This window comes from Rhinatrema bivittatum, chromosome 2 (genome assembly GCF_901001135.1).
Source record: "Rhinatrema bivittatum chromosome 2, aRhiBiv1.1, whole genome shotgun sequence".
Lineage (NCBI taxonomy): Eukaryota > Metazoa > Chordata > Amphibia > Gymnophiona > Rhinatrematidae > Rhinatrema > Rhinatrema bivittatum.
In genome coordinates this window covers 86,788,363-86,814,942 of record NC_042616.1, presented here as the reverse complement: position 1 = coordinate 86,814,942, position 26,580 = coordinate 86,788,363, and the positions used below count along the sequence as shown (strand labels likewise).

The 26,580-nt window shown below is 44.7% G+C and overlaps 1 protein-coding gene across 3 annotated transcripts in view; it reads left to right on the top strand.

Moving 5' to 3' along the window:
* The window catches only part of ACVR2B (activin A receptor type 2B), a 476,102-nt gene that overhangs the window by 397,672 nt on the left and 51,850 nt on the right, over positions 1-26,580 (top strand). For all 3 annotated transcript variants that reach the window (XM_029588414.1, XM_029588416.1, XM_029588415.1), the window contains one exon: positions 2,445-2,593. In XM_029588414.1, coding sequence (XP_029444274.1) covers positions 2,445-2,593 — 149 coding nt within the window. The remainder of the gene's footprint in view (positions 1-2,444; positions 2,594-26,580) is intronic.

Here is a 26,580-nt window from a genome sequence, read left to right as displayed (position 1 = left end):
TCAGAGCGACCTATAAATAATTAAATGACTGGTGGGAAGAGATGAGGTGGAGTATAATGACATGGAAAAGTGTGGATGTCAGAGAATCATATAGAAAGATGAGGAAAGGAGGAGTAACACAGAAGAAAACAAGACCCAGAAAATGGAATAGGAAGACAGTCAAACTGAAAGCAAACAGCATGTTGGGGGGGAAAAAGAAAGGTATATGAGACATTAAATATTGGATTTGTGACATTTAAAAGGGTTCATTTTTTAAAATATAAATGGGAGAACAATTTTCATTAGCCATTTGCCTGGGTAAATAGGCTGTTTGAAAACTATTCACGCTGTAAATGGGTAAAATTATGCATGGGAATCAATGACGCATGTGTTTTTATTAAAGGAAAAAGTAGGCAGACTCAGGGAGTTAGGTTAAGGGAGGCAGCATTATGTATAGTTTTGCACTTTCAAAACTCTGTATGCTATTTTTCAGGGGAAAAAAGTATCCACAGAAAGAAAAGTTGTAGATCTCCGCGGGTACTTTTTATTTGAGCTGATTCCAAAGAGTATGCATGTGCTTTCTTTTTGAGAATTGGTGCATAGCCTCCGAGGAAAAGAACCCACAGTCTTTGTTCCTACCCGCATAGTTTTGAAAAATGTCCCCTATGTGTACATTTTAAAAAAAATATTTTTAAAATATCTTTGTATAACGCTGACATCCTGCATGCTCATGTTATCTTTATCTTTGGTATTATTTAGCAATTGCTTTTTAGTTTTATGGCTTATTTTTGGGGCATTTGAGATGTGGGGATGGGAATGAGTTTGTGTGTAATGTGTAACTTTTCCTTCTCTTTCTTTTCCTTCTTCCTAACCTGGTATACCTGAAATGAGCAAGTCAGACTTGGGCTATTTGCTGGATCTATCTAGCAGATAGGCCTTACCACACAACCTCCTGTGAGACTTGCAGACAGCATGTGCGCAATCCTGGTCCCCGATTCCAAGTAACTTCCTCTTCTACTGTAAACAGGAAGGAGTTGGCACAATGGAGACTGTTGCGCACTTTCTGTACCCTGCACTGTGGCTTACAGACCCCAGAGTACAAGGAAAGACATTCAATCTATTTTCATCTCAGGAGTTAATCCAAGAAAGTAAAATGATGTTTTCTGTAAGTCCATTGTGCAAGAATCTGTGGACAGCTTTCAGGCTTGATTTTTGGATAGTTGCTTTTTTATTAAATCACCTAGCGGAGCTGTTTTCACTTATATTACATAACGCGCATAACAGCAATCTTGGTGGGCAGGTGCTGTATGTTTAAATTCAAGGGAAGGAGAAAAATCAACATGAAAGCTTTTATAACACTATAATCCTCATTCTTTATCTATGGGGAAAAAAAAAAGGCTCCAGTTCTTCTATGTGTGTCAAAGGAAATCACTGTCATACCAGACCTTAGACATGGGGTAGATAAATCTGAAACCACTCTGCTGAAATACTGTAGCTTGTAGTCTTAGCACTGGAAAGAAATATTTTGCAGTAATTTCCCAGCTTTATTGATCAGTTACTAAATTATCATGGTATTTAAGTATATGTATTGCTGTGCATAGCAAAGAGTACTATTCTCCAATACCGCATTTGGATTAAAGCATTTTCATGGTTGAAAATATGGGGTAGATTTTCAAAACCTGGCGCATGTAAATCCCAGGCCTTACGTGCATCGGGCCAGTTTTCAAAAGGCCTGGCCACGAGTGTAAACCCCGGGAAGCGTGTAAGTCCTGGGGCTTTAAAATGGGGAAGTCCGGGGGCGGGGTTAGAGGTGCCCGGCACAGCGGCAAATGGCCACTGTGCCGGGGGATTGCTCATCAGCAAGCGCAACTTGCTCCTGCTCCTTGATAGGAGCAAAAGGTACAACAGGGGTAGTTAGGATAGTGATAGGGGAAAAGGAGGTTAGGGTAAGGGAAGTTCCCTCCCAGTCCGCTCCTTAATTGGAGCGGACTGGGGAAGGCCCTGATGCATCGTTGCGCGATTTTGCAGTATTTGATCCATCAACATTTTATAACATGCGCGTGCATGTTATAAAATTGCGCATCCAAGTGTGCACGCCAGGTAGCGCGCGCACATGGACACACGCACACAAGTTTTGAAAATCTACCCTTATCCGTTTATGCACTAGGTATGCACATTAATAGTTGTTCATGTTTATCTGGTCCGCTAGACACAACAGAGCAGACTGCTTGATGTTTAGTCCACTTACTCAGGCTTTTGTTGTTCTGCCAGATAGTGGAATAGATTTGGAAAGGAGGGAGGCGGGGGGTCCCTTTGGAGGTTGTATTTTATTTAATTTACTTTTATAAAATCATGTCTTCCCCTTCCAAATGCAGCTTGGATCGGCTAAAAGCAAACTCTGTAATAGTCATCTAGATCTCAGCTCCTTAATGTGAGAAGTTCTGAAAGTGTCTTCTTTTGTGTAGGGCTCACTGACGGATTACCTAAAGGGAAATGTGATCAGCTGGAATGAGCTCTGCCACATAGCAGAATCCATGGCACGTGGGCTGGCTTACCTGCACGAAGATGTGCCTCGTTGCAAGGGGGAAGGACCCAAACCTGCTATAGCCCACAGGTAATGTTTCCCAGCACTGTGCAGGTCCAAGAGATTTAGATTTTTATTTTTGCAGTGCTGACTTTGTTTGCTGCTAGGTTTAGAGATCTCAAACTGGGAGAAAGGCCTCCCTTATAAACACAATGACTCACTTTGAATTCACAGGAAGAGAAAATGACATAGAATGTTCCCTGTACGTACCAGGATCAGTCCAGACGGTGGGTTATGTCCCCCGTCCAGCAGATGGAGTCAGAACAGAGCTCGAGAGTGCCACGTCATATGCTAATGCACCCTCTGCTGAAGCTCAGTATCTTTCTGACTCCAGCAGATGGGGTTGGGGAAATCAGTGCTTCCCCACAGTGACAGGATTTCGTTGTTTTTCTTTCTTCTTTCTTCTTGAATTCTTACCTGTCATTTCTACTGTACTTATTTGGATCAAGTTATTTAAAAAAAAAAAAAAAAAGTTTCTCAGTTTAATTTTTGAGGAGGCGTGTCTTCACTTTCTTCTGCCTTCTCTTGTCGTTTCACTTTCCTGGCTCAGGGGTAAGTGTCTTTATTTTGTGTAGTTTTTATTTTTCAGCTAGTTGCTTTGCCTTAGCGGTGCCCCGTGTACGCCGGTGGAGCCGGTCTCTACACGTGACGGCCAACGGTCCCGCGACCCGGCACAAATTTTTCTCGGGCCTGGGTTCGCCGGTAGGGGGTTTTCCCGCCGGCGTTTTGGGACATTTTGAGCGGTTTGCAACGGCCTTTTGGCCTCCCGCCGTGCTACTTTTTTGGCCCCCCCCCCGTGGCGTTTTCACTAGCGTGGCAATGCCGCGCTTTTCCAGATGCGAGACCTGTGGAGATTTGGGGTCCCGATTTACTAAGGAGGGGGTTTGCCCTCGATGTCTCCCTGAGGGAGAGAGCGCCTCACACACTTCTGATTCGCTTCCAGTGCCCCCCTCCCCTCAGCCCGGGAAGCGCGGGCCGGCCACTTCTCTGCCGTCGGCGGGAAAGGCGGCCATTTCGGATGGGGACCACTCCGCGAGGAGCGCGCCTGAGCAGGAAGGAGCAGTTCGGGACGTCTCTCGTCCACTACGGATCCCTGACGAGGGTCTCCGTGTTCATTTACCTCAGGAAGGGCCTTCAACTAGTCAGGCTTCTACCCTGCCGTTTTTTTCCCCAGATTTCATTTTAAAAATGCATACTGCATATTTACAAGGCTTAGTAAGCCCAGGGGATTCCACAGCAGACCCTTCTCCTTCCAAGATCCCTAAACTCTCGGGCTCTACCTCCGGACCTCAGAATCCGTCTAGTGCAGTACCTGGGACCAGTGTTTTGCCACCACAGCCACGGGCTGTGGGAACGGCTTCGCCGACGGGGTTTGACCCCTCGGACCCGCAGGATGCGCATGCGGAAGGTCACACGGACGGAGACGACCCGCGCGCCCTGCGAATCTTCCAGAAGGAAGAACTTGATGACCTGATTTACCAGATTCTACAAGAGTTGGATTTAGACCCTCCGCCGGACCCCCCAGCGCCAGTGGCCCCAGCAATTGCTACGTCCTCCAAGAAGGGGGATCCTGTTTTGGCTGCCCTCCGGCCTAGGGCGAAAGCTTTTCCAGTGCATGAGTCATTCTTGCAGCTTCTTACCAGAGAATGGGACACCCCTGAGGCGTCGTTGAAGGTCACCCGTGCCATGGAAAAATTGTATCCTCTGCCGGAGGATTTTCTGGATTTCATTCGGGTCCCTAAGGTGGACTCGGCTGTTTCAGCGGTGACGAAAAGAACGACGATCCCAGTCACGGGCGGGACCGCCCTACGAGACACTCAGGATCGCAAGCTGGAAACGTTCCTCAAACGGGTGTTTGAAGTCTCGGCCTTAGGAATGCGTGCCGTCATGTGTAGTTCACTGACTCAGAGGGCCAGCCTTCTCTGGGTCCAACAACTCCTCACGTCGCAGCAGTTACCTCCGGAAGAGGCCGCGCAGGCTGACAGTCTGGAATCTGCCATTGCCTATGGGGCGGACGCCCTGTATGATCTCTTCCGTGTACTGGCCCGGTCCATGGTTTCTGTGGTGGCAGCTCGTAGGCTTCTGTGGCTTCGCAATTGGTCAGCGGACGCCTCTTCCAAGTAGAGCTTGGGATCCCTTCCCTTTCGAGGGAAGTTCCTAATTTGGTGATGATCTAGACCAAATCATCAAGTCCCTGGGGGAAAACTCGGTGCATCGTCTGCCTGAAGATAGGCAGCGCTCTTACCGACCGTTTGCCTCTTCCAGAACCAGGGCTAGGGCACGTCGCTACAGGTCGTACCGGCAACCTGGACCCCGTGGAGCTCCCAGTAGATCGCAGCCGTGGTCGCGTTCCTTTCGTGGGCGGAGGCCCGCAAGAGATGGTTCAGGTCAGGGGAACCCCCCTACCAAATCCTCTCAATGATGCCAGGCTGGCCCACTCCTCCAGTCCCACCATTGGCGGCCGTCTTACAAACTTCTTCGAGGAGTGGGTCCATATCACTTCCGACCAGTGGGTTCTGGACACAATACGACACGGTTACGCCTTGGAGTTTGTCCGTCAGCCCAGGGACAGGTTCCTCTTCTCTCCATGCGGTTCCGATCTCAAAAGACTGGCGGTTCAGCAAACACTAGACCGACTACAGGACATAGAGGCTATTGCTCCCGTCCCCTTCGCCGAGGTGGGCTCGGGACATTATTCCATCTACTTCGTAGTTCCCAAAAAGGACGGCTCCTTCCGACCCATCCTGGACTTGAAGGAGGTAAACCGGTTCCTGCGGGTCAGCAGGTTCCGCATGGAGACGCTGCGGTCGGTGATTGCTGCGGTGCACCAGGGAGAGTTCCTGGCTTCTCTGGATCTCACGGAAGCGTATCTACACATACCCATACTTCCGGAGCATCGACGTTACCTCCGCTTCAAAATTCTCGGTCAACATTTTCAGTTCCAGGCCCTGCCTTTCGGACTTGCGACTGCTCCTCGGACCTTCACCAAGATCATGGTGGTAGTGGCAGCGGCCCTTCGAAAGGAGGGTGTTCTAGTCCATCCCTACCTGGACGATTGGCTAGTTCGGGCAAAGTCTTTCTCTCAGGGCCAGGCCTCGGTGGCCAGAGTTTTGGAGTTTCTCCGCTCTCTGGGCTGGGTTGTGAACCTCTCCAAGAGTTCTCTTCTACCATCCCAACGCTTGGATTTCCTGGGAGCAACCTTCGACACTCAGCAAGGCATGGTGTTTCTACGGTCGGACAAGGCCCTCTCCTTGAGGGAACACATACGTCAGTTCTCTGCCTTGTCGGAGCCCACCGCTTGGAATTATCTGCAGCTTCTGGGAGTGATGGCCTCCACTATCGATATGGTTCCCTGGGCTTTTGCGCACCTGCGCCCTCTACAGGCCTCTCTCCTTTCCCGTTGGAAACCGGTGTCCCAAGAGTATCAGATGATACTTCCCCTTCCTCAATCGGCTCGGGACAGTCTGCAGTGGTGGCTGATCCCGGCTCACCTAGCCCGTGGCGTCTCTCTCAAGATCCCCACTTGGGTAGTAGTGACCACCGACGCCAGCCTTGTGGGTTGGGGCGCCGTCTGCGAACGAAGCGCCACACAGGGAATTTGGTCCACGGAGGAGGCAAGCTGGCCGATCAATCGTCTGGAGACCAGGGCAGTACGCCTTGCGCTCCAACACTTCTTCCCTCTGGTTCGGAACCGAGCAGTACGGATTCTCTCGGACAACGCCACCACGGTGGCTTACATCAATCATCAAGGCGGAACGAGGAGCGAGCACGTTTCCGCCGAGACCACGCTCCTGATGGCATGGGCGGAGCTTCATCTCGTCCGTCTCGCGGCCTCTCACATCGCCGGCGTAGACAACATTCAAGCGGACTACCTGAGTCGTCAGCGGTTGGATCCCGGCGAATGGTCGCTCTCCGACGAAGCGATGCGCCTCCTTGTTCAACGCTGGGGAAGTCCACGTCTGGATCTGATGGCGACCGTCCTCAACGCCAAGTCCCCTCGCTTCTTCAGTCGCAGGCGGGAGCACGGCGCAGAGGGCGTGGATGCTCTAGTTCTACCATGGCCGACAGATCAACTGCTATATGTCTTTCGACCCTGGCCTCTGGTGGGCAAGATACTTCGCAGGATAGAGCAACACCGCGGCCCGGTGATCCTGGTGGCTCCGGAATGGCCGCGTCGTCCTTGGTTTGCGGACTTGCTACACTTGGCGGTGGACGGTCCGATACGTCTGGGTCATCTTCCACGGCTCCTGCACCAGGGACCGGTATTTTTCGATCAGGCCGCACTCTTTTGTCTTGCGGCCTGGCTTTTGAACGGAGCCGCCTCCGCCGCAGGGGCTATACGGAGGCGGTGATTTCCACTATGCTTCGGGCTCGCAAACCTTCTACTTCCGTTGCCTATAGTCGAGTATGGAAAGTCTTCGAGTGCTGGTGTGTCGATCATGGGGTCCGACCCACGACAGCCACGGTACCCCTGATCCTTCAGTTCCTGCAGGACGGGCTTGATAAGGGCCTTGCATACAATTCTCTACGAGTGCAAGTGGCCGCCCTAAATGTTTTGATGCATACCTCAGTCTCTCTGCCTTTACAGCCAGACATAGCCCGCTTCCTGAAGGGGGTTAAACACCTACGGCCTCCGGTTCGAGATCCCTGTCCGTCGTGGAGCCTTAACCTAGTTCTCCGAGCCCTGGCGGGCGCGCCGTTCGAACCTCTCCATGGGGCTTCTCTTAAGGATCTCACTATGAAGACGGTTTTCCTTGTGGCGATATGTTCTGCCCGTCGCATATCAGAGCTGCAGGCATTGTCCTGCAGGGAGCCTTACCTTCGCATTTCGGAAGGAGGAATTTCACTCCGTACAGTACCATCCTTTCTTCCGAAGGTGGTCTCTTCCTTTCACTTGAACCAGACGGTGGACCTCCCGGCGTTCTCTCCAGAGGATTCAAGGTCTCTTCGGCATTTGGACGTTAAGCGGGTGCTCCTTCGCTACCTGGAGGTTACCAATGACTTCCGGGTTTCTGATCATCTTTTTGTTCTCTGGTCCGGACCTAAGAAAGGTGCCTCCGCATCAAAGACGACCATTGCCCGCTGGATCAAAGATGCCATCTCGGCGTCTTATATCGGGGCAGGTCGGGATCCACCTACAGACGTCAGAGCTCATTCTACTCGCTCACAAGCGGCGTCTTGGGCGGAGTCTCGTTCCGTCTCCCCGCAAGAAATCTGCCGAGCGGCGACGTGGAAGTCACTGCACACGTTCGCCAGGCATTATCGGTTACACCTGGCGCCTTCGGACCCTGGTCACTTTGGCGATCAGGTCCTCCGAGCAGGGCTCTCAGGGGCCCACCCGGTTTAGGGAAGCTTGGGTACATCCCACCGTCTGGACTGATCCTGGTACGTACAGGGAAAAGAAAATTATTCCTTACCTGCTAATTTTCGTTCCTGTAGTACCATGGATCAGTCCAGACGCCCACCACTCTGGGATTGTGCGCTCCTGCTCGGACTTCTCTGTGTGCCTCTATTTTTTGCCTGTTCTTTATTTCTCTGTTCCACTCGTTACCTCTTGAGGTTCACAGCGCCTCACAAGTTGGCTGTTACGACCTGTCTTCTCAGGTCTTTTTTCTCGTTATAGTTGTTGATGTTGAATTTTTATTCGTTTCTTGGTGCTTGATCCAAATTATTTTCTGCTCTTTTGGGCTTTGCTATTTGCGATACTGAGCTTCAGCAGAGGGTGCATTAGCATATGACGTGGCACTCTCGAGCTCTGTTCTGACTCCATCTGCTGGACGGGGGACATAACCCACCGTCTGGACTGATCCATGGTACTACAGGAACGAAAATTAGCAGGTAAGGAATAATTTTCTTATTAATTTTAGTGCGCTAACATTTTGAAAGTATGAGATCTGGATTATGATCTTCTGTCACAAGTAAATTACCGTATTTTTCGCACTATAAGACGCACCTGACCATAGGACGCACCTAGGATTTGGAGGAGGAAAATTAAGAAAAAATTCTGTCCCCATAATGAGCTCTATCCGGAGCTCCCCCTGGTGGCTGTCCATGGGATATTTTTTTTGGTTTTGTTTTTTTATAGTAAGGCAGAGAACATCCACACAGGTACTTGCTGGTTTTCTCTCCCTCACAATCATACATAGGCTCTTTCACACTCACTAGTTCTCTCCCCCACTCAACTCACTGGCTCTCCCTCACGTATGCACATACCCACAGACAATCACTCTCTCCCTCATACGCACAGCTCTCTCACACCAGTTATTTTAAACTTTCATGACTGCTCCAAAGTTCTTACTCTGGACTGCAAGAGAAGTCCTCCGACGACAGAGCCCGAGCTCCCCGCCGGTCCCGGGGTGCATCTCACTGTAAGAGAAGTCCTCCGACGACAGAGCCCGAGCTCCCCGCCGGTCCCGGGGTGCATCTCACTGTAAGAGAAGTCTTCCGACGACAGAGCCCGAGCTCCCCGCGGGTCCCGGGGTGCATCTTACTGCAAGATCGGCGTGGGCAGGTCAGTCATCATCTGTTTGAACCGCATGGGCTACGGAGGCCCTTCCAGTTCAAACAGCTCCCTGCCGGTCTGCTGTTCCCAGGGTGCATCCCACTGCGAAGGCCGGCGCGGCACAGGTCAAACGCCAGCTGTCCGAACTGGAGGGGCCTCTGGAGCCCACGCAATTCAAACAGCTGATGTCTGACCTGCGCCGCGCCGACCCTCGCAGCAAGATGCACCCCGGGAACAGCAGACCGGCAGGGAGCTCAAGTTCCGCCGGCAGAATACGACACACCCGCGTCACCATGCTGATTGGGAGGAGTTCGGAGGGGGCGGGGAATGGCGCGCGAGAGGGAGAAACACTACATTCGCTCCATAAGACGCACCCACATTTTCCCCCCATTTTTGGGGGGAAAAAAGTGCGTCTTATGGAGCGAAAAATACGGTAACTTAATTTGCTCCAGCTTTATACTGTTTGAATGCTTTCACATCTGTCCTGGAAGCCATGGGGAGTTTTCCTGGATTGACAGATATATTAGGAGAATTCTCAAGTGTTGAGTGCGTGTTGGGACACGACTAAAATGCTGATGATGTAATCATACAGATTGCAGCCATTGATCCTTTCCTTAGAAGGGGAGGTCCACCAGAGTAGTCACAGTGGCAAAAGTGGTATTGAACCTTGCATTAAGTTTCATTTGCATTATTATTAGTGTAACCCTTGGATGGGACAGATCCTTTTAGTTGCACCCAGAGGCATATAGGAAAAATATTAAGAGACGGCCCCTTTCTGTACAACACTCCTTCACTGTCTCTCCTTCACCCCACCAGATAGCTTTACTTTCCGAGTCCCAGGATTCCAGTGTGGGGACGAACAATATTTCTTATACCATGCTTTTTACAAGACCAGCCCCTTCCTTCATCCTCTGCACGCAGCACTGGTCACCATTTCTGCATCCAGTAAACACACATGAGAAGAATAGTGGTTTCCAACTTCTTTACTGATAGTTGATTAGATGACTGAATAATATTTACAGCATCAGTTCGTTTCTTGGTTCAACTCGGTTCAAAAAACTTGTGACTCCATATCGTTAGTAGAGTCTCTCTTTTTTTCTCTGGAAGCACTTTATTTACACTGATTTCCTTCTTCCTCCCAATTACTCGAATTCTCAGATTTATCAAATTGAAGTTTGTTTATTCCTCCTTTAACTCCCGATTTATTTTCCCAGCTCTTCCTACTGAAGGCAGTCAAAATACAGTCCCAATAGTTTATCACAACTTAGTCCCAGATTTTATACTATCCTCTTAAATAAGTTAACTCCTTAGGCAGTGCCTGGTCGGCACCAAAATCTCCCCTTATATAACAGCAACAAAGTTCTTGTTACCTTTACTTTCTATCCTCTTTCTAATGAATTCCTCCAAGCTCCTTAGGTGCTTTCAGGGTGAAAGACACCTCACTCTTCAAGGTTGGGTTACTGAATCCCGGGTACCAAGAGCATTCAGTTCCAAGTGGAACAAAAATAGTCTTTGAACCCAAAAAGGGGAAAAATCAATCAAGAAGTAGGAAGGGTGGACTAAAACTTCCTTGCCTGTAAACAGATGAGACAGTGGAAAAGATGGTTAATTAAAAAATATAACTCCTCTGCATCAGGCCACTGTCAGGTCCATCCTCTAAAGGAGAGATAGCACACTGCAGGTCTTCCTTACTCCAAATCCAGTCTTGAATACAGGAATGCCCCAATCCATGGCAACAAGGGGGAACTGGCTCTCAAATTCTCAAAAAATTGGCTTAAAAGAGTCCAAAACAAGTTTTAAGGCTGGATAGATGAATCAATGGGAGGCTTATCTCTAAATGAGAAGACTTCCTTACTCCTTTCCCATAAATTAGGGAAAAAAATGTAAGACAGGAATCAAAGTGCTCCTGCTTCAACAAAATCCAACTAAATTCAATGAGGTTAGATAGTGTTTTGGGATAATAAACATCTAGGACCCACCATCTGTGGTTCCCACATGGAGCAAAACCCAAACCTCTCTAACTAATTTCTGCCAGAACCTCCCCAATCAATTGGTACACTCCTTTTAGTTAGGGAAACCAAAGGTTCCCTACATTAGTGAAAAAAAAAAAAAAAAGTAAAAACCTTGTTCTCCCTAGCTCTGGCTCCCATGATCTCCAGCAAGTTGTATTTTGTTCTGACCTTTTGATCTAGAAGTACTTTCCCATGGAAAATACGAACATAAGAATTGCCCGTACAGGGACAGACCGAGGGACCATCAAGTACAGTATCCTGTTTCCAAAAGTGGCCAGTCCAGGTCACAAGTACCTGGCAAGATCCTATACAGTAAATAGATCCCATGCTGCTATTACACAGTGATAATTGGTGGTTGTTCCCTAAGTCCACTTAGATAATAAGAGTTTGTGGACTTTTTCTCCAGAACCTCGTCCAAATCTTTTTTTAAATCCACTACACTATTGCCATCTCATGTTTAATTTTTACCTTAACAAATAGGATAAGTTGGATGCCCAAACCACAGACTGTAAACAAAATACAGTAGGGAAGAGAAATCTCAAATGTCCACTTTCTTCAAACTTAAAAAGATTTTAATTTATAGTTTCAAAGATGTGTCATCAGATATTTTAAGTTTGAAGATAATGGACATTTGAGATTTCTCTGCCCTACCTTATTTAATTTTTACCTTTGACATATTTGAATTTGTATCAGACTCCCCCTGTCTTCTGTGTAGTCCTAGCAGGTGTTTCCCAGTAATTCTAAGCTTTACTATCATATTTTATTATATTCTTCCATGAGATGTGTATGAAAGACACTGGATTCCCAAACATATGCCAGTATAAAATAATTAGCAATAGTGTTTGATACAAATTTTCACTTTTTTCTCTCCCAATAGAAATTTGATTTTACAAATGAGCAGACTAGGAGTGGGTCCCGAGGTGACAAACTAGATTAGAAACTGGTTTGATTGATAGTTGATAGAGGAATATGATAAATGGAAGTCGCTCTGAGGAGACAGAGGTGACTGTTGGTGTGCCTTAGGGATCAGTTCTGGGATCCAGTCTGTTTAATATATTTGTTCACAATATTGTGGTGGGTTTAGAAGGAATAGTTTGTCTGTTTGCAGATGACACTTAACATCTGCGATAGAGTGGACCACCCCTGAAATAGTAGAGAAAATGAGAAGTGATCTAAGGAAGCTTGGAGAGTGGGTGAAGGTTTGGCAGCCAAGATTAAATGGCCAAAATTGCAGTCATGCATTTGGGGTGCAAAAGTCTAATGAAGAAGGGTGAGAGGCTGAGGTTTGCAGACTAGGAAGGAGACCCTGGGATGACAGCGTCTGATGGTAAAGGTAGGGAAGCAGGTTTACAAGGCAGTGACTAGGGCTAGAAGGATGCAGGGCTACATAAAGAAAGGCACAACCAGCAGAAAAAAAAAAAGGTGATGATGCCTCCGTAGAAGTCATTAGTAAGGCCTCACCTGGCGTACTGTGTTTAGTTCTCTAAAAGGATAGGGAGAGGGTTGGGGGGGGGGGGGCGTGGTCCAGTGAAAGATGACTAAAATGGTGCAGGGTCTACACCAGAAGACAGGAGACTTCAGGACTTAAATATACTCTAGAGAAGAGGAGGGACCCAGGGATATGATAACAGACTTAAATATCTAAAAAAAAATATATATATATATATAAGAAACCTTTTTCAATGGAAAGGAATCAATAGAACTAAAGGTCATGACATGACATTCTACAGAAAGATTGGTGGATGCCTAGAATACCCTCCCAGAGCAGGTGGTGGTGAAAACAAAAATGGCAACACATTTCAAAAGTGCATGGGATAAACACAGAAGATCCCTAATGGCAAAAAGGACAGAAATGAAGCACAGGGATAAAATGTAACTTTTCTGAATGTGGGTACCCTGCACAGAGTGGCAATTAAAACCCTGAACAAGAAGGTGAAAGGGGTAAAACTTCACAGAGTGGCAGTTACAATCCTGAACACCTTCCTGGGCAGACTTGATAGGCCATTTGTTCTTTTATCTGCTTTTTTACTATGCTATCTATAGCAAAGCCTTCATTATACTAATCATGCTAGTCTTGCAGTAGGTGATCACTGATGCAAATCTGCCATCTAGTGGCAATGTCGGATTCATGCACTACACAGAAATGCAAGTGCTTGCAATGTTTTACCTGTGTGGGCTGGGTCTCAATGACAGTTATTTGAAATAGCCAGGGCTGGTGCTAGCATTTTTACTGCCCTGTGCGAACAATTACTATGCTGCCTCCCACTCCACCCACTGCCCCCGCCCTGCCCTGTTTTTTTAACACAGAATTTTTGTTGTTTTCCAAATAACCGGCACACAATAGAAAATATTAGTCTCTTGCTCTGCCCTAGATCCACTTTCCCCACCTAAAAACAAAATCCCTGCTCCCTCCAATGAACCAGACTTTCAGAATTGACAGACTCCATGAACATATTTTATCCCATCCACAGGTCCAAAATTCCTAAATTGTGCAGGAGTGATCCCCAGGTGTTCTTTTCCCACCTACCGGTACGTAAAAGTGGCACAGCAGCCGGTACAATTTTGTTGTACAGAAAAACGTGTATTGCTGTGGTGCCATCCAGAAAACCCTGCAAAAAAAGACACTTGGAACCTATTTGATATTAGGCCTACTGTAACACCATGTTAGGTGTGGGTTTGGCCCTTGAGTAAACTGAATGACAATATAGCAAACTTCCCATACCAAAACAGTACTAACTTCAAGTATTCAAACAGGAACAACACTATCTATGAAAAGGCAACACTGCAAATATTACACCAGGCTCTAAAACACCTCCTATTAGGAAAACAGAACAAACCAGGCTGCTATAAATCCCTAAATTGAAATGACATGCTAGCAGAATACCCCACCTCAGTCACACATGCAGAATAAATTACACAATACAGAATAAATTATAAATAGAAACATATACACAGAAACTGAACTGGAAACTGCAACAATCTAGACTCTGTATGCAGTGCAGCAATGGAAAAACAGAAACATGGCCAGTCTTCATAAATAAAACAATAAAATTAAGAAATATAAATCAGTCATAAGGAATCATACTAATAAAAGGATTATTGCCAAAGAGCTGATGAACAGAATAACATTCAATAATTAAGAATACATGTAAAATGTTTTTAAAATTTTCCAAACAGCAATACAGTATTTCAGAATAGAAGACACAAATGCCCAGTAATTAAAACTAGTAAGGATGGAAAATCCCAAGCTCCACATATTTGAAAACTTTTCATTTCCAGTCACTCTGAACTTATCGTTCAGAGTGACTGGATTAATGGGGGTGGCACAAACTTTCACCATACACAACCCAGGCTGGCAGTATGCCATTCACACACACACACAACCCAGTCTCCCATGCGTGCGCACACATAACCCAGGCTCCCATAAACATACACATACACACACACACACACACACACACACACACAACCCAGGCTCCCATAAACACACATTCGCCTTGCGGTTGACAAAAGGACACACTGGCACAGCACTGCTTCCCTTCCTCATCTTACCAGGCTCTCTAGGTTGCTCAGAGCCTTCTGTTGCTACTCCTGCACTGTTTCCATTTGGCAGTCCCCACAGCTTAAGTGCTTCCGGTGGTCCCTGACCTGAGGCAATTATACTTCTTCCCTTCTGATGCAGGAACTGGCTGGATGTGGGGAAAAAAAGCTGTTAGGAAAGTTCAGCATCTCCTAAGTTTCAGCAGGGAGCGATTATTGAAATCCGATCTTGAAAACAAAAAAAAAAGATACTGGCGCCACGGGGGGAGGAAGTGGTGGAAGGAGGAAGCAGAGTCTACAACCTCTGCTCTGGTCAGCATTGCAGCAGACCACCAAAACTTGGGAGGGAAAGGTTACATAGACTCCACCTGCTGCTGCTGCCGCCCCTCCCAGGTGTGCCATCCCGTGCAATTGCATGGTATGCATACCCAGTTGCATTAAGCCTGGAAGTAGCAAATGCTGTTTTCAAAGTCTTTGTTCTGGCTGGCTTTCCTCCACACCTGCTCTTACAACCAGTTGCAACCCTCACTAGACTTTCTCATTGCTTTCTATGATGAGGGAAAGGGTGGGCCGATGCACCTCTCATTTGTGATTATCAGGAGTGTGGAACCTGGAAAAAAGTTTGTGAAAGAAAAGAAGGCAAATATCCTTTTTTTAAGTTATAGTTTTCTGCATGGCACATGCGCTGTCAGATAGAAGAGTGACTTTTTTTTTCCTGGCAACTTTTTGTTTATGGAGGCAGAGAATACAGTCACACCATCACATTATATATACCTTTTAGGGAATATACAGGTTTTACAAATAAACTGTAATGTGTAAAACACCATTACGTAAAGCAAGGGTTTTCAACCATTCACCTCAAATCCTGAAGTCCATATCAATCACGTGAACATGAGCCTCCTAAAAGGTGAATTTTCAAAATGTTACATGCATAAAATTAACTTTTACATGTGCAAAAAAAAGTGTATACTTACGCACATGGTATTTTAAAAACCCAGGTACTCACACTGTTCCACAGATATCACTGCGTGGGAAAAATAATGCCAACCTTTATGGGTACTTTTTTTTTGTTCTTATAGATTAATGACCATCATACTAGGCATCATCAGGAATGCTCTTGCTTTGTAACTCCATCTGCCTTACATATAATCATTGATTAGCAAGGGTACATGTCCATTCTTACCCATTTCTAAATCATTTCCTTTTTTTTTTTTTTAATTTTATTTTCCAATTAAAAGTTTTTGGCACTTATCTCATATCATAGTCCATCTTGTACACTTCCTTACAAATATTATAAGACAATCTGCCACTTTTTCAATGCCTGATATTTCCAATTCTTCTTATGTCTGACATAGAACCATGTTTCAAGCACAGTGATCTTCCTCAGGGGAATGGTCAACTTCATAGATTCAGAGTAATTGTCAGTGTCTCATTTCTCAACATGTCATGAGGAGTTAGGTATTCGCAAGCAAACTGTATAAAAAAAAAAAAAAAAAAGGCATTCCTGGACGGGGCTAACATTTATGTATAGAAATTGCTATTTTGGAACCTCACAAAGCGGCACTCATAAGTCTGTTACTTGCATATATTTATACCTGCTAATTATCTAGTATAAGTGAGAAAAAATTCCCTTATTGCAAAATATGGACTGATTGAGGGGTATGAGTAAATTAGGGGGAATTCAGGCTGAAAGACCAGGAAGATTTCGATGGGGAACTGGTACACTAATTGGTAAAACTGCGAATTTCATTGCCGAGCGCTTGTTACAAAATCTGCCGATGTACATGTATAAAACTCAACTTCAGATGAGTAAATGCATGTAAATTATGCAGGTAAAATCTTCACTTGTATACTTTTAAAGTTGGATGCAAAATACATGAGTATAGCAGTTGTGTTCTTCTTATCCAGATAAAAATCTGATTTATCCAACTAAATCTTGAAAGTGCAACTTATGGACAAATTCTGACTTATCTGGATAAGTAAAGGTAAAGGCGGTACTTAGCCAGTTATATCCCCTAATGCTCTTATTTGGTTATCAGACTTAGCTGGAAAAGTAAAAAAACAAAACAAAACACTGCTTAGCAGGATAACTAACATAGCCTACAAATATCATTTTTAGGATTCATCTTGCTACCTTACTTATAGGGTCATGTATCAAAATGTGTTATGGCATTAACACATGAGATAACACATTAATGCATGCATTAACGCCATAACGCATGTGATAAGAACATTAACTCATGGTGCAAATGCAAATTTTTGGGAGGGGTGGGATCAGGGAGGAGTTTGGGCAGGATTTAGTAAAATGAGGGGCAATATCGTACCATGTGATAGCATAATGCATGCTATCTCATGGTTTTAACGCCAGAAAAAACTATACCTTTTTTCCTGGCGTTAGGCTGTGCGATGTGCCTGAAATGGCCATAATGCAATTTGCAATACATTTTTTGAATTGCATTTTGGCCATTTCTGGGCTTGGGAAGGGAGAGGAGAGGAGTGGCGTAGAGTAGAGGGAGAGAGCCTCTGGGGAGGACCTCACAGTGTGCAACTATTTATATTTCTATAGAAGGGCCATCTAATAGGTCGAAGTGAGGTGTTGGTGGTGGTTTAGAGTTTAGGGGCCAGCCTAGTACTACTGCTGCTGCTGCTGCTGCTACTACTACTACTACTACTACTACTATTAAACATTTCTATAGTGCTAAATGAAATATGCAGTGCTGTACAAACACACAAAAAGACAGTCCCTGCTCAATAGAGCTTACAATCTAATAAGACAAACATACAGGACAAGAAACTTGGAGCATTTCATAAAGCAAGACAATTGTTAAAAAAGAAAAAAAAATGTAGTTAATAAGGCTAAAAGCAGACAATCAGTCCTATGATTTAAAAGCAGCTTCAAAAAGTTGGATCTTTAGATAGGATTTAAACATGGCAAGAGAAGGGACCATGGCACACCAGTTCAGGAAGACTATTCCAAGCACATGGCACAGCCAGGTGGAAAGCACGGAGTACAGAATCGGTGATAGAGGAAAAGGACACAGATAGGTGTGACTTGTCTGATAAGTGGAGTTCACAAAGAGAGGTGTAGAGAGAGATGAGAGGCAGTGAGGTGCTGCAGAGTGAAGGCATTTATAGATGAGAAACAGGAGCTTGAACTGTATGAGTACCAACTTATACGACTTTCAAGATTTAACTGGATAAATCAGATTTTTATCTGGATAAGAAGAAAGCAACTGCTATACTCATGTATTTTGCATCCGACTTTAAAAATATACAAGTGATAGCGAACCAATGCAGTGATTTCAGAAAAGAAGCTTAGTCATGGGAAAGTTTAAAAAAAATGCAGGTTTCTCCCCTTCTGTTAATTCTCCATAAGAGAATTAAACTATCTTTAAATCAGGCCACCCCAGAGACCTGCTCTGAGGCAACTTGAGATCTCAGAGAACGAGTCCGATCTCTGGAAGCTAGAGTAGCAGACCTGGAGGAGCTGAGGCAGACAGAGAGGTATATAGATGAGACCTTCAGGGACTTAGTAGTCAAGTCCTAACTTCAGACGTAGCCCTGGTGCTGCCTTGGAGGAAGAAGGTCTCATGATAGGAGAGCATCAACTTGGTGCAGCAGGAAATGATCCTGTAACAAGGACCTGCTCTCCAGGTGGTGCATTGTGCTTTCGAACTGAGGATGTGTCTCCAAGGCCTACTACCCAGAAGGGAAGGGTTAGGTTGGCTATCATATTTGGTGATTCAATTATTAGGAATGTAGACAGCCGGGTGGCTGGTGGGTATGAGGATCGCCTGGTACCATGCCTACCTGGTGCGAAGGTGGCGGACCTCACGTGTCACCTAGATAGGATTTTAGACAATGCTGGGGAGGAACTGGCTGTCATGGTACATGTGGGCACCAACGACATAGGAAAATGTGGGAGGGAGGTTCTGGAAGCCAAATTTAGGCTCTTAGGTAGAAAGATTAAATCCAGAACTTCCAGGGTAGCATTCTCTGAATTGCTCCCTGTTCCATGCACAGGTCCCCAGAGGCAGGCAGAGCTCTGGAGTCCCAATACGTGGATAAGACGATGGTGCAAAGAAGAGGGATTCAGTTTTGTGTAGAACTGGGGAACCTTTTGGGGAAGGAGGAGTCTCTTCCGAAGGGATGGGCTCCACCTTAACCAGGGTGGAACCAGATTGCTGGCACTAACCTTTAAAAAGGAGATAGAGCAGCTTTTAAATTAGAACAAAAGGGAAAGCCGACAGTCGTTCAGCAGCGCATGGTTCGGAGGGAGGTATCTTCAAAGAATATTAATGATGTATTAGAATTAGGGCATCCCGACAGTGAGGTTCCAATAATTAGAAAAGTAGTCCAAGAGCTAAAAAATTCTAACTTATCCCTATCAATTAAAAAGCAGAATGAAAATACAAACAAAAAACAAACTTTGAAATGTTTGTATGCTAATGCCAGAAGTCTAAGAAGTACGATGGGAGAATTAGAATGTTTAGCAGTGAATGATGACATAGACTTAATTGGCATCTCAGAAACATGGTGGAAGGAGGATAAACAATGGTAGAGTACTGTACCGGGGTACAGATTATATCGCAATGATAGAGGAGCCACCCGGGAGGCGGTGTAGCGCTTTATGTCCGGGATGGCATAGAGTCCAACAGGATAAACATCCTGCATGAGAGTAAATGCACAATCGAATCTTTATGGGTAGAAATCCCTTGTGTGTTGGAGAAGACTATAGTGATGGGAGTATACTACCGTCCACTTGGCCAAGAAGGTGAGACGGACAGTGAAATGCTAAGAGAAATTAGGGAAGCTAACCAAGTTGGTAGTGCGGTAATAATGGGAGATTTCAATTACCCCAATATTGTCTGGGTAAATGTATCATCGGGACATGCTAGAGAGATAAAGTTCCTGGATGGAATAAATGACATTTTTATGGAGCAATTGGTTCAGGAACAGACGAGAGAGGGAGCAATTTTAGATCTAATTCTCAGAGGAGAACAGGATTTGGTGTGAGAGGTAACGGTGGTAGAGCCTCTTGGCAATAGTGATCATAATATGATCAAATTTGAATTAATGACTGGAAGGGGGATAGTAAGCAAATCCATGGCTCTAGTGCTAAACTTTCAAAAGGGAAACTTTGATAAAATGAGAAAAATAGTTAGGAAAAAACTTATAGGAGAAGCTACAAAGGTAAAAAGTGTGCAAGAGGCGTGGTCATTGTTAAAAAATACCATCCTAGAAGCACAGTCCATATGTGTTCCACACATTAAGAAAGGTGGAAGGAAGGCAAAAACAATTATCGGCATGGTTAAAAGGTGAGGTGAAAGAAGCTATTTTAGCCAAAAGATCTTCATTCAAAAATTGTAAGAAGGATCCAACAGAGGAAAACAGGATAATGCATAAATGTTGGCAAGTTAAATGTAAAACATTGATAAGACAGACTAAGAGAGAATTTGAAAAGAAGTTGGCTGTAGAGGCAAAACCTCACAGTAAAAACCTTTTTCAATATATCCAAAGCAGAAAGCCTGTAAGGGAGTCAGTTGGACCGTTAGATGATCGAGGGGTTAAAGGGGCATGTAGAGAAGATAAGGCCATCGCAGAAAGATTAAACTATTTCTTTGCTTCAATGTCTACTGAAGACGATGTTGGGGAGATACCCGTTCTGAAGTAGGTTTTCATGGGTAATGATTCAGATGGACTGAGCCAAATCATGGTGAACCTAGAAGATAAGGTAGGCCTGGTTGACAAACTGAAGAGTAGTAAGTCACCTGGACCAGATGGTATACATCCCAGGCTTCTGAAGGAACTAAAAAATGAAATTTCAGACCTATTAGTAAAAATTTGTAACCTATCATTAAAATCATCCATTGTACCTGAAGACTAGAGGATAGCAAATGTAACCCCAATATTTAAAAAGGGCTCCAGGGGGGATCCGGGAAACTACAGACCGATTAGCCTGACTTCACGAGGAAAAATAGTGGAAAGTGTTCTAAATATCAAAATCACAAAACATATAGAAAGACATGGTTTAATGGAACAAAGTCTGCATGGCTTTACCAAAGGCAAGTCTTGCCTCACAAATCTACTTCACTTTTTTGAAGGAGTTAATAAACATGTAGATAAAGGTGAACCGGTAGATGGTAGTGTAGGATTTTCAGAAGGTGTTTGACAAAGTTCCTGTTAGCTCTGTGAACCCTTGAGCTGGCACGAGCACTGAAATCACCCCCCGAGGGATGGCCCCCAGAGGTTCTTGTAGCTGGGAAGTGGTACAGGTCCAGGAGACCCAGCAGGAACTTCACCTATACCTACCTGCATTCCCCTCAGGTTGAGTCCTTGGGTACCAGGGCCGGCATGACTTAGGAGGGGGTCTCCTGGTGCAGGGTGGTCCAGACGGAGAGGCAGTGTTAGCAAGTCTGGGTCAAGGCAAACAGAGAACAGAACCATGGACAGTCCAGCAGTCAGGGCAGGCGGCGAGCAGACAGCACAAGAAACCAGGCCAGAGGTCAGGGCAGGCAGCAGACTCACAGGAACCAGGAACAAGCCCAAGGTCAGGACGGGCAGCAGACACGCAGAAACCAGGAAACCAAGCCGGTCGAGACCAAGAAGACAATCCGAGGAACAAGGGACCAGAAACTGGAGCAGTAGAACCACGGCAAAGGGCAGGCAGGAACTCAGAAACTGGAATGCAGCAACAATGCACTCAAAGTTCAGGACTTGTTGCCAAGGAAAGGAACGCTGTACTGAGCTGGGCTTAAATAGCCCGGGCGACTAACGTCATCTTCTGGGGCTGGGTTGAGGTTTCCTGCCGCGACCCCTTTAAGACACGGCAGATGCCATGTGCGCGCGCCTAGGGAGGCATGCGCAGGGAGCCTGCCAGCGGCATCCCAGAACTCGTGGAGGCCTGCTGCGGCCAGGAACAGGGCTGGACCGCCTCGTGTCGGCGGAGGGAGAATCCGGTGCAGGTACCTGCCGTGGCCGGGATTCCCAACAGTTCCTCATGAGAACTTCTAGGAAAAGTAAAAAGTCATGGGATAGGTGGCGATGTCCTTTCGTGGATTACAAACTGGCTAAAAGACAGGAAACAGAGAGTAGAATTAAATGGGCAATTTTCTCAGTGGAAGGGAGTGGGCAGTGGAGTGCCTCAGGGATCTGTATTGGGACCTGTACTTTTCAATATATTTATAAATGATCTGGAAAGGAATATGACGAGTGAGGTAATCAAATTTGCAGATGATAAAAAAAATTATTCAGGTTAGTTAAATCACAAGCGGATTGTGATAATTTGCAGGAAGACCTTGTGAGACTGGAAAATTGGGCATCCAAATGGCAGATGAAATTTAATGTGGATAAGTGCAAGGTGATGCATATAGGGAAAAATAACCCATGCTATAGTTACACAATGTTAGGCTCCATATTTGGAGCTACCACCAGGAAAGAGATCTAGGCATCATAGTGGATAACACATTGAAATAGTCGGTTTAGTGTGCTGCGGCAGTCAAAAAAGCAAACAGAATATTGGGAATTACTAGAAAGGGAATGGTGAATAAACCAGAAAATGTCATAATGCCTCTGTATCGCTCCATGCTGAGATCGCACCTTGAAAACAGTGTACAATTCTGGTCGGCGCATCTCAAAAAAGATATAGTTGCGATGGAGAAGGTACAGAGAAGGGCAACCAAAATGATAAAGGGGATGGAACAGTTTCCCTATGAGGAAAGAGTAAAGAGGTTAGGACGTTTCAGCTTGGAGAAGAGATGGCTGAGGGGGGATATGATAGAGATGTTTAAAATCATGAGAGGTCTAGAATGGGTAAATGTGAATCGGTTATTTACTCTTTCGGATAATAGAAGGACTAGGGGGCACTCCATGAAGTTAGCATGTGGCACATTTAAAACTAATGGGAGAAAGTTCTTTTTCACTCAACGCATAATTAAACTCTGGAATTTATTGCCAGGGGATGCAGTTAGTGTAACTGTGTTTTAAAAAGGATTGGATATGTTCTTGGAGGAGAAGTCCATTACTTGCTATTAATTATGCTGACTTAGAAAATAGCCACTGCTATTACTAGCAACAGTAACATGGAATAGACTTAGTTTTTGGGTACTTGCCAGGTTCTTATGGCCTGGATTGACCACTGTTGGAGACAGGATGCTGGGCTTGATGGACCCTTGGTCTGACCCAGTATGGCATGTTCTTATCTCACAACAGAAACTGTTTTCCGTTTCACCAAACGACCTTCATGCTCTTTCAATTTAGCCTTAGTATACTCAATAAACATACATATTTGTAGAAAAGAATGAGACATTTTCTGTATTTTGGTAACCACCCGCCAGACATCCACTAAAGATATATTCCCAGGCTCATCAACAACCCCTAAGGCATCATTCAAGGCACATATATGTGATGGTAAAGATGAGATCATCATCAACTGCCTTAGGAGATTATCATCAACTGCCTTATATTGACTGGTAAAATCTTTACCATTAACAAGAGGTTCCTTCAAAACCTTTACCTTCTCAACAATCCTCAGCAAGGCAGTGTTCCTGGGCAAGACATTCAGACCTATATCCTCTGGGGACCCAGCCTGTTTCTTCTGTCCTTGTTCCCCTTAATCCGTGGAGTGTCACTGTCAGTTCCTAGTGATCCAAAACTATAACATCTCCATTGAGTAGGTGAAGCCTGGGGTAAGAGAGGCCCCCAAAATAGAAGAGGTCTCAACCTTCTGACCCATTGGGATTGCAAATTTCTTTTTATAAATCTGCATGCAAACTTCCTTACAAACAAAGATCTGACAGCATTGGTGTTGGTAAAAGCTGTAAAGCCATCTGAGAGCTAGGTTATGTTGTAAACAGTGACAGCAGGAAAAATGCTGATCTTTATATAGAAATATATTCTGGAGTTTTGATTTTTTTTTCCCCATAGTTATGCTGTACCTTGTTTGCTGACCTCAGCCAAAATAATTTATAACAATTTTCTCTTGAAATTTTATTGAGCAAACATCTTAATATTTATTGGTCAAGAGCTTCAAGATCAACTTAAATCAGGCATTCTCTTGGAAGGCAAAGCTAATTTCTCTTTCTCATAGTAATAATCAAAAGCGTTAGCATGCCTATCCACACACCCCTCAGTGGCATCTCCGATTTTAGTTTATGTTCTGAAATCCAGTCTGGGAGTGGTCAACATTAATTTCCCAGTCTGTTCCAACAGGTCATTTTAGACAACAGTTGTGTCTGTCCTTGTTAATTATCTTATGTGGGCCTGCAGTTTGCCATGATGAGAAGTGTCATTGAGTGAACTGATGCTAGGAAAATGATAATGCTCAGCATAAAGGGCATAACCATTTGCCGACTCAGGTTGGTAATTTAATTACATTCAAACCATCTTTCTGTTAACAAAAATTTGAAGTGTCAGTGTGCTGAAATATTTATTCATTAGGCCGCTTTGTGTGATGTTTTAATTGCAGAAAATGGGTATATTTTGCTTAAAATATTGCCTGGCCATGTTCTAAGGGTGCAGCAGTTCTTCACTGATAATACACCACATCTGGCAATTTTAGGCCCAGCATTAGGGCTCTCTGAGAATAGCATTAGTTTAGGAGCTACTTGCATGATGGCTGAAATGTAGTTGGATTGGATAGTTCGGGGCTGTGTTTGACAGTGTTTCTTGTTATCCCTTCTGTCATGACTTGCAACCTGGCAGTCCCTTTTACAAAAATGTAAAGTCTCATTCCGGACATTGAACCCCCTCCAGTAAGAGGTGACATGAGCAGTTGTGATTCATTTTCTAATATAATTTAAACCTGAAGACTATCTGCTTCCCATTACAAATTTTTTTTTTTAAGTTTCACTCAAACTGATATTTACAGTCTGACTTGAGGCCCTGTTGTGTATTCTCTCCCAAAATTCAAGTGATAAAAATCCCATTCACACAGTCACCATCTCGTGATATATATACGGTATATAGTGAATCCTGAAATAGCCCACAGGAAGAGAAAGCACTATTCTCTTAACACCTATCCATGTGACAGAGACTAAGGGCTCCCTTTTCAGCCACTGTCTGACTAGAAAAGTTAGCCAGATAATTTTACCCAGCTAACATTGGCAGGATAACCAGTGGAGCAGCCATACCACTGAATATAATCGATTACCTTAAAGTTAGTAAGATAAGTTTATCCAGCTAACTCTAGGATTCTTCTATGGCATGACCAGATTTAGTCCAATAAGTTTTCTGGCTAACTCCGAACATCCAGGTTAGCTGGATAACTTATATGTTTGACTTAATTCTACCTCGGAACTCCCCTACATTTTCCAGCTAAATTTTATCTGGATAATGAGTTATTCAGTTAAAATGAAGCTGGATAATGGCATAAATATTCTAAGGTTGGCATTTAGCCTGATAACTTGAAAATTATCTGGTTAAATGCCATTGGATATGGACCCCTAAGCAAACAGCCAGCCAGCTCCTTTTTCTAGCACAGCTGTCTCCAAACTGTGGTTTTGTGACCCCAAAATGAGCCTCAGAACCAGTGGATGTGTGGGTCATAGAAACAGGACTGTTAACGCCCTTTCTCCAGTTCTCCACTCTGATCTGCAGTCAGCAAAAGCGGTAAGCACAGGGCCAGTGAACCATCCACAAACCTGGCTCCCTCTTCTGAGCAGTCTTGTTAGACTTGGCAACCTCTACAGGGCCTGCGAGCATACAGAGTAATGCTGCTGTAGTTGTTTCCCTGCTTTAGATGAGCAGAGTGAGGAAGAGGGAGTGCAGGTCTGTCTTCCTGTTTGATCATTGTCTGGAGTCATGTGAATTTTCAAATTGGTTCATATTGGGTAGGAACTATTCAGGTATCTTCCAGATAAAAGTATACAATATCTGTTCAGCATTTATCTTTATACAGCACTTGGATTGAAATCCAGAACACCTTTTTGATTCTCTGCCAGGCTGATCAAATAGAACTGAACCAAACCCAATTGCTTGATTGCTGGTGCTTCTAACACCCATCTTGTAAATCCACTTTCAACATGCCCCTCAGAACAATTTAGATTTAATCGTTACGCTTCCAGTGTGTATGTTAATCACAACTTAAAATCATATCTTCCTTATTACGAGATAAACTAGAGACAAAGCTATTCAAATACTTAATCCTAAAGAAACTATAGTAACAGTTTGCATAAATTGACACAAATAATCCCTCGGTATAACGAGTTCAAAAGTTGGCAACAGAAAACAAAAGATGGAATCTAAACAGAAAGCATAAATTTAACCTAGTAAATTGGCTTGCTAACATGCTAGCTATCTGGCTTCATTCACTCAACTTCAAATGGATAATTCCAAGGGTCTGAAACAGAAGAATCACCCAGCAACATAGACAGAAAATGGAGAACTGAAGACTTCAGTCTCTGCCCTACAATCTCTCATCTTCAGGAAACTCCCCACAAATATGCTAGGTTTTTCTGTGAAGTGGTCTTTATTAAAAACTGACATTTTATTTATTTATTTATTTATTTATTTATTTAACACTTTTAATATACCGACCTTCGTGGAACACATCAGGCCGGTTTACAAAAAACTTAGACAGGCAGAAAATACAATGAACACGGGGGGAGAAGAGGGGGAGCAGACGAGAGCAGGGAGTAGCGGGGGGCAGGGGCGAGGGCAGCTGGAAAGGATAGGGCAGCAGAGCGAGATGAAATAGGAACTCTAATTGAACGAAGAATTCACAATGGCGCAATAATAACGAAGAAGTCACAATGGCAAAATAATATCTTTCTACTTGCATATCATCAGATGTCGCTGTTTTCATCCTAAAGATGTCTAGGGACCTTGGTTTAAAGCTTTTATTTTGTTTTTCCTGGGAATTTCAGCATCATCATCATCGAGTTTAAAAGCTGTTCCATCTCCTTTTTAAAGGTTAGTGCCAGCAGCTTGGTTCCACTCTGGTTAAGATGGAGTCCATCCTTCTC